Below are 12499 nucleotides of genomic sequence, written 5' to 3' on the forward strand. Positions count from 1 at the left end.
TTTCAGCTGAATTTGCTTGCAGTTGGCTATGTTTCATATTTAAGAGTTGGGCATTAAAAGTGTGGCTTTTTACGGGGTAGGTGATACAGTGCTTTTATTTCTTGTGCAGAGATTGGCAACCTACAGCTCCAGGCTACTCAAGGAGACATGGCCTCCAAAATCCCCGTTTTTTGCACCCAGAGAAAGCTCAGAAATCAGTGACAGAAATGCAAAAAACAAACAAACAAACCCTGTGTGTGTATATCTAAATATATGTGTGTGCGTATTTAATCTTATTTATTTATTTATTTGGCTGGGTACTCCATTTATGGTTTAGTTTGTTTGTTTATTTATTTATTCATTGATTCAATTTGTCCCTGCCCATCTCCTCCCATCAGGGGACTCTGGGCGGTTTACAATAATCAATTAAAACAACAACTGCACAATAAAATAGAATATACAAATATAAAATTATTCTAATAAGTAAATATAAACAAGAGTAAAAAAGTAAAAAGTTCCTTAATGGTTCCTTAATGGACCAAATTCTTAGTGGCTAAACACAGGTAGCCGCTGCCATACTGCCTGGAATGGATTCGACCAAGTAATTACTAAAGGGAAATTAACATCCAGCCTATTTAAGCAGTTCAGTAGATGCTACTTGAATGTAATGGTGGGAGGCAAACTCCATGCAGCAGCCAAGTCAAAAGTGTACTTGGCTCCTCATGGTACAGCTGTGGCAATTATACTCCTGGCTGTGAATGTCCACTGTATACATCAATGCTGCCCAAAGTAACCACCAATGTGGAGGTGTTCACACAAATATTGCCCTGTGGTGTTGCCTTGAAATAGTTACTTTCAAAGAAACTATCAGCCCAGCTGCTTAGCTGTGGAAATAAACTTTATTTGTTTGTTTGTTTGTTTGTTTGTTTATTTATTTATTTATCAAATTTGTCACTGCCCATCTCCTCCGACCGGAGGGACTCTGGGCGGTTTACAACACAGAATAAATATACAATAAAAACTCAAATAAATGCACGATAAAATTCCAATAAAATCCCATTAAAACCAAAACAATTTCTTAACTACCCTAGCTCATAAAATCCAGATGGCTATGATCTCTTCAACCATCATGGAGGAGGGGCACTTCAAGGCACCAGCCAACCCCAAGTATGTCGATTCTCCTCCTCAACTAAGCTGTAGCACAAGACTGGTATAACATAGTCATGAGCACCATTTTCATCTTTTAGACCTACATTATCAAAGAAAGGTGTGCTTTACAATTCTCTTTTTACTCATAATGTTCTCTTTCTCTTTTGCCCTCCCTGTTCTCTTCATACTGCTTGCTGCAGAAGATGAAGCATCCCCATATCAGGTCAGTACTATGGATTATTGTAAGGTGGTGCAGGCTAAGCCAGCTGGACCTCATCATCCCCCAGCCTGAATGATCAGCGCTCACGTGATGTGATAGTTAGGGTGTTGGGCAGGAACAGGAGACCCAGGTTCAAGGCCATCTTCAGCCATGGAAACTCACTGGATTTCTTCAGGCCGGTTCCTACCTCTTTTCCCAGTGTATTTCTCAGGGTGATTATTGTCAATATTAAATTGGGAGGGGGAGTATTACATACACGACTCTGAACTACTTGAAGTTCATGGTATGCATACTTTCTACCATTAACTCCACTAACTTTCTATCATTAAAATATCCTCATCCTTAAACTGGAGCAACTGATCAGAATTAATCACAAATTACAACAATAAATTACAAAAAGAAAGGAAGAAAAAACTGTTTTGGCTGATAGTGCTACTGCCCACTGTTCCCTAGAACTCCTCTGAGACCCCAGTGAAGTGTTGCTTTGGAAAGACCCATTCTAATTTAATTCTTAGAGGGTTGAAGAGACAGGTGCCACCCACAAGATATCATGATTCCAACTAGCAGGGAGGGCATGCGCAGGGCTTCTTCCATCAAACAATGCCATCTTATAGAAGCCAGGAATCTACCTTCTCTGAGGAGCAGCTTTCCTCCTGAAATCTGGATGCCCAGATCCTGTTAACCTTTTGTAGGGCTCTCAAGACCTGGCTGTCCCCCCAGGCATTTGGATCAGGAGGTTAGGGGAGCTCTGCTGGTAATGCAGCTTTTATTATTTAAGTTTATGGTTTAATCCCAGGTGTCACAGGTTAGATGGTTGTTGTCATTGTTTTTTACTTTGTATACTGTCCAGGAACACTGTTGTGAGAGGAGTGGCATTATAAATTACCTAAATAAATAAATAGGGCTCAGAGAGGCTATGGATCACTTTTCTGATCAACAGCATGGTAGGCAAAAGTCTCTCCAAGAGTTGGGGATGTAGAAACTATCCCCAAATGCAAAGCCCTGATGCCAGACCTGTGCATGACTCAGTGCTCTTGGTTTATTTCCTTCCAACTTGGAAGCCTACTCAAGTCCATGATTCATTCTGGAGAATACGGGGTGGTGAAGCCTCCAAGGGCATGTCAAACTATGTGCTCTCAGAGTCTGTCACCTGGGATGGAACAGTTGAAGATTTCTCCTGTTTTAATTAAGAGAAAATGTAGATTTGTGAGTCACAATCAAAGAAGGATGAAGCCCCTTGTGAGTTCCACAGAACATTGTGTATCAGCTAGCCTTCAGACTTTGTCTTGAGTAACAATGAGGATGGGGTGAGGTGATTTCAGTCGAACAAATGGAGGGAGGATTAAATCACCTACTGCAGCACCATGGACCTAATGCAGTTCAATGTCTCAAAAAAGCTGCTCTCTTGTGTGTGTGTATGTGTGTGTGTGTAATTGGTCCCAGTTTGGTTATCTTGGGAATTATGCAACTTGTAGTCCAACATTTGCAGAGGGTTCCAGACATAGCAAGGTTGCCTAGTATCTATTTGGCTGGATATTGCCTTGAGTCCAATTATAGCCCTGTTCATGAGTGGACCAAATTTTAAATAGCAAAACCTGAAGACAGCAGCTCCCTTGCTGTGCATAACAGATTTGACCAAGTAATTACTGAGCAGTCTATTTAATATATTCAACCATGCTACTTGAATGCACTGGTGGGAGGCAAATTCCATGCAGCAACCAAGTTGCAAGGCAAAAAATGGAGAAGCCTTTTGTCACTTGTACAGAGGCTGCCTACCAGCCTGCCTTCAGTCATTTGCCTCAAGATAAGCCATGTTTAGCAGTTGTGAGAGCTGATCATAGTTCATATTGTCTCAGTTAAGAGGTGAGAGGGAGAAGAGAGTCCTAGCAACCCTCTACCTTGGTACCAATACCTCATGGCTGTCTGGGGAATTCTGGGAGTTGAAGTCCACACATCCTCAAGTGGCCAAGGTTGAGAAACACTGCTCTACCTTTACAGCAAGTTTTTTCTCACCATTTAAAAACAATCTCGGTCACATTTGCCACGTCCTATCCTTCTTGCCACTTACCTCAGTCAAGGAAAATTTTGCCTACTACTTTTTTGTGTGTACTTTCACTTGCCATGAAAGAGAAAACCAGTAAAGTCACATTCCTGCACTATAACATTACCAATCTGCTATGTGTTAGTTTGGGGCCTAAACATCTTTCTGCAGGTGTTTGCTGAGAGTAGGGTCACCAGACATCTGAAAAAGGAGGATACGTCCTCCTTTTTGGCCTCACGTCCTCCTTCCTGCAGGCATAGCCTTAAAATCAAATATTGTCTGGCTTTTTGACAAGACCTTAATCAGTTACATGCTGAAGGCTTTTACCTCCTAACTGGTTCTAGCACTTTCCTGTGATTGAAAAACCAGTCTTTCTGAAGGTGGAAAAACTAATTACTTATACAAGGAGGGCTAAGCACTATTTTTTTTCAGTTTTTCACTGTAATTTTTGTTGTGGATGCCATGGAAGTTAAATAGTGTGTCCTCCTTTCCCCCCATTTGTCCTCTTTTCTGATTGTCTGTGTCATCCTTTGCCTGTTCAGATATCTGGTAACCCTAGCAGAGAGAGAGAATAGGACAAGAGGATTACAAAGGGAGTAGATCTAATTTAGAGACATTACACTAAGGCTATTGAACTTTATAAAACAATCACTCGTATGATATAAATCTAATCAACTGCAGTTTATTCCAGAAATAATCCAGAGTTCAGCATGATATGCAGACCCACTAATTCAATCCCTAGCAGGGAGATGGAGGAGCAAACTGTGCTGTAGCTGACTTTGAAAAGTAGGAGCAGAACTAAGGGCTATAGTGTGAGCAGCAGCTTCTGTTTCTCAGCTCTTGGGCTTCTCTGGCCTCTTCATTTCCTTCAGTAATACAGTAGGCTCTCAGTTGACTGGAACTCAAGCAACCGGCACTCTCAAGCATCTGGCACAAAAATCAAACCAGAAGAAAACCGGCACTCTCAAGCATCCAGAAAAAAACCCCCGCACTCTCAAGCAACCGGCAAAAAAAAAAATCTGTATCTCTCTGCTGCCATCTAGTGGGTATTAGGGTTTAATAGTATCTGTCAAGCAACCAGAAACTACATTTATCCGGCATCTACCAATCCCCATGGGTGCCGGTTAACTGAGAGTCTACTGTAGTAAGCAGCGGTGAAGGAAATATGTCAAGGTTAGTAGATGAGAATTTTGCAGCTCTGCATTTCCTTCCCAAACAAAAGGCTTTACAGGTTGCACAGGGGCTCTGCTGCCCTAGGAGACTTTGGAATTTACTCCAATGGAAAATTCTTGCTGTAAAAGCACAGCTTGCTAGCTTTGCTCCCACCTCCACCCCCACCTGAGCCTCCTGCAGAGCAAATTTATTTCAGCCTGCATTTTTCCATGACTTCCCTTCATCTTCAATCACATTAATGTAGCCTTTATTGAGTGTATAGTTTTCCTTAACTGCTGGGTTCATTCTTGGGTGGTTTTTTGGAGGTTTGTGTGGGTGGGGGAGGGGGAGGCTAAACATTCACTGTATACAAATTACATTTAAAACAACAAATAAAAATAATGGAATTGATAAAAGAAGTGAGTATGCAGATTTCCAAAACAAATGGAGTTCAGTTTGTTGGTAGGGACAGTTAAAAGGGCTGAAGAAAACTTGGCTTTAAAAACTGATGTTTATTCTGTGATGGAGTCCATTCTGTAGATGCTGCTGTTGAATGCTTTCTTTCTTCCTTGTGGGCCTTCCCCAGCTGTACCTAACCACAGCAAAACCTGCCGTGGCAACATCTTTTTTCTGCCATGTCCTCATGATGGTGCCTTTATCATGTCTCCAGCCCGTGGGTGAAACACCCAGAGTCATTTTTAGCTGTACCCATGTTAAAGCAGTCTTTTCCTCTTGAGACAACAACATCTGGTTATGCCCACAAGATGCAAACACTCTATTCTGCTTTGCCATCCATTTTCTGAGAAGCAAAGTCAGGTAACCATCAGGGGATGGGGTCAAGAGAGGGATTTACTGGGCATTTCAGAGGCAGGCACCCCCCTCCCCTTTGAATCAGCCTCATTTGCCACAATTCTGCTGTTCTTTCCTTAAAATGCTGGACACTGAAGGGTGGGAAACATAAAGAGCACTGCCTGGACTTGAAATACTGTGACAGTGAAATGGGGTAACAGGTTGAAATAGCTCAGTACTAAAATGACAGGACCTCCACCTGCTCAACAGAATACAAAAGAATCTGGAAATCAGCATTTGCTGCCCATATAAAGCATGGAAAGGAAGGGGAGAGAAATTCTAAATAAAAGTGCTATTTGTGACTCACCTCCTTTTGTGATTTCTTTTAAAACTGCATTCTGTTTGAGTGGCTACAGAATGGGATGTAGGAGGATGGCTAAAGGAAGGAGCATAGAGATAACAGAGTCCTGCAGCCAGACCCACCCGATTTCTGGATCATAGTCACTCATGCGGGGTCTCCTCTTGATTGAACTATTGCCATGCACTTTTCATGGGGCTGCCCTTGAAGACCACCAGAAAGCTACAGCTGGTCTAGAATGTGATAGCTTGAGTAGTTCTGGGTGTTACCTGGTTGGCCCCCATAACATTGCTTCTTGGAGAGCTGCAGAAGTTACCACTTTGCTTCTGGGTGCAATTCAAGGTGCTGGTTGTCACCTTAAAGCCCTACATGACTCAAGACATGGGTATCTATAGGCCCACTTGTTCCCAGTGGCAGCTGCCTATCTGGTATGTCCTGGAAGGAAAGGCTCCCTCTCGATCGCTATTCCTGCGGAGTGTTATTATCTGGGACTGTGGGTAGGCCTTCTCCGTTTGTGACCCATTTCTATGGAATAGCATTCCCCCTGGCATTATATCAGCTCCAATCCTGTTAAGGTTTTGAAAACTATTGAAACCTGGCTTTTCCAGAAGGCCTTTGGGAGAGGTACCTTGAGTGCTGATTGCTTCTGCAATAGGACTGTTTGTTTCAATTGTTGTTCTGGCTGCTTTTATTGCTAAATAATGTGACTGTTTATACTATCGTACTGTAAGCAGCTTGGTGTCATGCAACTGGAATAGCACATAAGCCTTAGTAAAGAAAATACATAGAAAGAAATGCAATTCCTGCCGCGGTGCTGTGGTTGGCAGATGTGGCTCCCGGAAGCTGATGGTGTGCAGAAGAGAGAGGGAGGCAGGCAGGCAAGCTGGAGGAATCAACCAGTTGCTTTCTGCAATCATACACTATACACTCATAATCCGAAGAGTGCCATTAGGCATTAGCACAATAGGGGCAGGATAGAATTGACAATGGGGGCTGTAAGTTTCACACTGGCATCATTTCCTGCTGACTTAAGGATGATGGATGGCCCTTCAACTCAGAGTGGAGAAAGTCTCTGTATCTCTTGTTTGCCCCTTTTATTCTCTTTCCTTTAGATTTCTTCCCACTCTCTTCCTTTTTTTCCCCTTTTTTCTCTTCTTCTATTGGCTTTTCTTCCTAAGAGTTTTCTGAATTTAATACTTTGTTTTCTAACATTTTGATATATATTTTCCCCCACACACTCCCAGTCAATTTCCTACGTCTTTCTGAAGGCTTGAATGATTTCATCAAGGAAAATTTAACAATGTTTCAAGAGAGATAGAATTTCACATATCTTCACTAGGCATACAGAACAACATATAATGAAAAATGCATTAATTGCAATTTTAACATCCTGTCAATAATTGATATCTTAATGATAATTGGCACTACTAAATCTAGGGATATGCCAGGCTTATCAGTTTCATGGCATGTTTACACTACCCCCTGTTTTCTTGACACTATTTTTTTTTCCATTTCAGTTTTTTCAGTGAAGTTTTTGCATTCATATCTGACAATGAACAATGTGGCACATGTGTATCCAATGAAGGAGTTTCCAATTTAGATTTTGTCCTCCTTTCCATAGTTTTTGAACACTGAGCAAAACTGGAGGAGCAATCTAGGCAGTGGGTGACCTAGGTCTTTTCTGCTGTAGAACAGGTAGTATTGTATTGCAAACCGTTTCACTGGTTGTATGTCAGTCTGGAATAAACTAGGCAACCTCCCCTCCTCCTCTCCTAAGATTCATTTGAAACTATTGGCCCCATAAGCTTTTGTCCTGGTTTTGGTTTTACTGTAGTCTACTTTTATGTCACAGGTGATGATGGAAGAGGTCTTTCTGTTTTTCTTTATCAATTACCTTATAAGTAATCCTGTGTGCAATAAATAATTGACACAGACAGTTTTAACAGGTTCTTTACATCTTTCATACCAGATTTTACACATGGGCAGATTGGGAAGTTGATGCATGGCTTCATAGTTTTAGAACTCTACCTATCATTTTCTGTGTTTTCCCCAATATACCTAATGCTTTCAAAGGCATTTAAGAAAATATTCAGTTCATCATTTTAGCACAATTATAACAACGAACTAAAAAGCTGATACAGACTCCATTGACTCATCTGTTTAGACTCTATTCCTCCCAATACATGTAACAAAGTTCTGTTAAATTTCTCTGATCACCATGGGGATATAAGAAATGGTATACAAGTTAACATTTCTCTAGTGATAGGGAACATTTAACATAAATTTAACATTTGCCTTAATAAATTTATTTTTGAAATCTTGACCTTGATCTGATGGAATGATAGCTGGCAGTTCCAATGTACTATTTTCATAGAAACTTACAACACTTTTTCATCGCTGTAAAAGGAAACCTTGGGTTAATGTGTAAAATGATTAAATACTGTCAAGGTGCCATTGTTCTTATGAATAGGCTCCAGAAGATATAGAATATACCCACTAAATCCAACAGTCCTATTCTCACAGCTGCTGGCTGATTATCAAGTCCTTCAGTATTCACAGTTTGACATAATACTTTCATTACTTCATTTAATATTTCAGACCATGTAGCTGTTCTGTTTCTATTATGAATATGCCAAGACACTTTTCCTGGTTGATACTAAAGTCTAAAATCATATAGAGATGGAGCTACAAGCCATCTGTGTCCTATAGCATTTAATTTTGAAGTGGTTAAGATGTGGGTGGATTATTATCTTTAAACACAAAATTGGCTCCATAGAGAAAATCATGAAATGTGTCCATCCTAACCCACTTCAACATCATGGTGAGCTGGATATCTTTGTTCCAATTCTACTTTCTGATGTAACAGACTGTCATCCCCCAGGATATTCTTGATATAAAATAGCACTAAAGCCACTCCATCCTCAAAGCCATTTTTAGAATTCTGTGACTATTTTCAGTCTTTTTACATTTCAAAGGGAAAATATGTATGAGGCTAAGAAGCTACTTGAAATGGTTCTGACACTGGGTGGGGCTTTTGAAAATATGTTAAATTCAAATGGGGAAGTTAGTATTTATAAGAGGTGAGAAATGGAAGTGAATGAGATAGAGGTTACTGGGATCTGCTTCAGATCTTTTTGGAGATATAAATAGGAATAATCCATAAGCAACACTTGAAGATGGTTGGAAGAGACCACTTTTGGATCCACAGAAAATGGGACTCTTGTGTTGCAAGCAATTAACAGCAACAAGGAGAAAACTTTCCGGCAATTTAAGGGGACTAGATAATTCTTGAGATAAGTAGTTAAAAAAAGGCAAAAAAAGACAGAACTAAATCTGTGTGTAAAATCCTAAATCCATTTCACAGAAATTGAATGAGTCCTGATTCTAAGCCAGAGGCAGGCAGTATCAATTCAATAACGCATCATTCCGGTGTTATGGATGGTGCCCAAAAAGGAAGACCCAGGAAAAATGAGAATTTGTCCTTATTTCTTCCCTGGGAGCAACAATTGAACTCCAACTGCCATCAAAATTCCTCTCCTATCACCTGCTCTTTTCCTAAACCTTCTCTGGATTTCATACTTGGTATTTTGTCTTCTCCTACCTCTTTTTTTATTTACTTGTTATATTAAATTCCTGCTTTAACACAAGGCAAACTACTTTACTTTAATGAAATTTTGGGGACAGAGTTAGGAGCCAGAAGCTTAGTGCCTTTGAAAAAGACTGGCTGGTTTTCAAACTCACCCCATGACTTGTCTGCTGTTTTTTCAGATTATCCATCTAATTGCTGCGTTTGCTCAACCTCCCCTCCTACCACACAGTTTATTTTACAAAGCTAAAACCCTTGGCAGAGGTCACGTGGAATGTGTCACTTTTTCACCTACTGTATTTCCCAATGGAGAGCAAAGGAACCGTGGACATTTTCCAAAACATCATCTGGGGACAAACAGCGGAAGTTTCCTAAGCAAGAGTTAGCAGCATAAACGAAGCCTGGCTTATATAGTAGTCTAGGCTGACCATACGTACCATTTTGAACGGGACAGTCCCATTTTTTTAACATTTCCCGACTGTCCCGTCATTTTAATAGAAATGTCAATTTTGTCCCGTTTTTTAAAAAACGTTGGAGCCGTTATTGGGAAAAGCGGGAAAAAATTGAAACTGAAATTGGAAAGGAGGCTGACTTACCCATTGGCAATAGTTCTCAATCCGGCGGGAAACCTAGAGCAGAACTGCAAGAACAGCTGATCGGCAGTGAGCAAGAGGAAGAGTCGCTGCCACCAATCAGTGCATTGGAAGAGGGTTGGAAAAGCGCGCCCAGCAGAAAAGAAGCCGATTGGCTTTCAGGCCAAAACAGTGGGAAGAAAATAAAATAAAAGGGCGTGCCAGAGAGGAACAAGTTGTCGGGGACAACCGTTCCTCTGTTCCTGTCCTCCTGTCCCAGCTTGCTGCCACCCTCAGCCCTCCTGCAACCTCTCCACTCAACGCCACCCCTGCACCAGCCTCTCCAGACCCAACCACTGCCACACCTCCCCCTCCTGCACCTTCCCAGCAAAGACCAGCAAATGGATCTTAAAAACTCTTTAAAACTTTTTTTATTGTCTTACTTTTTCATGAATACAGAATATTACATAAGTTTACATAAGTTTAACCCCGTCCTGTTTTGCCATCCCGATGCCCTGTTTTTGTCTCAAGGAAATATGGTCAGCCTATAGTAGTCAGCCACTGAACAGAATAATTAGTTCACTTAAAATCTTTCTTTTAACCAAGTGGCTAAATATCATGGCTTTTTCAAGTTACTGAAATATCTGAGAGGCCGGAAAGTATGAGAATGTATAATCTGATGCTGGAAAAGCCAGCTTTTTAAAAATAAATAAATAAGTAAATAAAATCTATTTGTATTACAGTATCACCACACGAACAAAAATAGACTCAAAAATTAAAGTGTGAATTTCATTCTCAGCTCTACTTTTTGAAGTTTTCAATCACCAATTAAACAACTAACACTTCAGTTGCTGAATTTACTGATTAAAGCTTGCAGCCTTACCAAGGTGTTAAACGAGCCTTAACGCTGTTCTTGTGCCGCCTCTGGCTACTTCCAGATGCCCCTTTTCATGGGCCGGGACATTGTTTCTTACAGTAATTTCAAGGGGCATCCAGATATTACCATAATCCTTTAGTCATCACCTCATCTTTTATTTCCCTTTATCCTTTTTTTCTCTTAATGAGGATAATCCATACAAGCAAAAAGACCAAGGACCAAGACCAGTCCTCTAAAGTTGCTCCCTGCCTTCACTGCTCCCCCCCATTTCCTCTCCTCTCCTCTCCTTTCTTGTTCCTCTTTAAATACCCAAATTGTGGTCTGCATAATGTACTTCACACACCTGTATCTCTTTTCTTAATTTCACGCTCTAATTCCAGAATGTTAAAATACCAATATGCCATTTTTCGATATAATTCCTCCCCTAGTTCTATTTATATGTTCACCTTTTTCTTTCCCTGAGAAACTCTTCAGCCCAAGGGCCCTCACTCCACTTTTGGGTCCCCCTGAGTGTGTTTTTCCTTCACAGTTTGCTTTTCAAAGCAAGGGGGGACTCCTCCCCCTGCCCACCTCCCAACAAACAGCTGCTGTGCTGTGGCAAAATCACTGCCCAGAGCAACTGAGGAGGAAGATAAGCAGACGGAGCCTTGACTCCAGGAAGAAGAGAGAAACTCTCCAGAGCTGGGAGGCAGGACAGAGCAGGAGATTTGAACCACCGAGTAACTGTCTCTCTTGCAGCTCCAACCAGTTTCACCGTGTCACTTTGGAGCAGGAACTGACAGTTAATCAGACCAGCAGCATGCAAGCCCCATATGACTTTGGATGCGGAAACATAAATGTGGTGCTTTCTTGCAGAAGAAGCCTCAGTTATACTTCAAGTAGAGTTACTGAATTCAGTAGGAATTACAGGGCTGGATTGGCATTCCACTACCAGTGCTGACTAAAACAGGGTTATTGTTGGTGGTTCCATGTGTTGTTGGGAAATCCAATTAATTCTACCTCCATATTGCATACAAGGTGTACGAGAAAATCATGGCTTGCCTAAGATAATATACAACTTTATGGAAAAAGTAATGTTTGAATGGAGGATTATTAGTGCACAGCTCAGTTTCTTATATGGTATGCTATAATTCTCTTCATAAATTTGCTATGTTCCCTTTATCATAAACTGACTTAATCTAACCAAGAATGTTCATCCATACTTTACGACACGGACAGATTTCAGACTTGCTGGATCTATTTTGCCTTTAGTTGGAGCTCCGAGATCTCCCATCCAGAAGCTGATGCCATAGATACAGGATGATAATGAACACATTCAGATTTTTTTTCTGAGTATCAGAAGGAAATGGAGCTTATAGTCTTTCACTGTTCAGCAGAGTAATTTGGATGGTGAAGAGGTGGATTTGTTACTGCTACTATCCTGGGTGTCTGTGGGGAGAGGTCAGAAAAGTCAAACCGATGGGCACAATTGTGGGACAGAAGTCCTGTCCCAGGCAACACACATTTAAAAAGGGCAGGGCTTCTATTGCATAATCTGGCCCTACATTTTGCCTTTTTTAAACTTTTGTGTAGACAATCCTATTGTTAAATTGCTATTTTGTTGCTCCTGGGAGTCAGAAAAAACATTCAAGTTACAGTATTTCAGATCACCCAGAGATTTTCCAATAGATCAGATCTGCTTTTTGTTGTAGGAGACAATCTGTGTTACTATTATCCTGCTTTGGGTCCATCTTGTTTTGGACCCTCTTATATTTTTCATCTCAGCAATAAATTATG

At 40.9% G+C, this 12499-nt stretch overlaps 1 protein-coding gene across 2 annotated transcripts in view; it reads left to right on the forward strand.

The window, feature by feature from the left end:
• PPP1R1B (protein phosphatase 1 regulatory inhibitor subunit 1B) overlaps positions 1 to 12499 on the forward strand; it is a 61759-nt gene that overhangs the window by 5974 nt on the left and 43286 nt on the right. Inside the window, exon 3 of one of the 2 annotated variants that reach the window (XM_063300641.1) lies at positions 1332 to 1351. In XM_063300641.1, the coding sequence (XP_063156711.1) occupies positions 1332 to 1351 (20 nt within the window). Of the gene's footprint in view, positions 1 to 1328; positions 1352 to 12499 lie in introns of both variants that reach the window. The other variant, XM_063300640.1, reaches the window with a different exon arrangement.

The sequence above is a fragment of the Candoia aspera genome, chromosome 4 (assembly GCF_035149785.1).
Source record: "Candoia aspera isolate rCanAsp1 chromosome 4, rCanAsp1.hap2, whole genome shotgun sequence".
NCBI classification, from domain to species: domain Eukaryota; kingdom Metazoa; phylum Chordata; class Lepidosauria; order Squamata; family Boidae; genus Candoia; species Candoia aspera.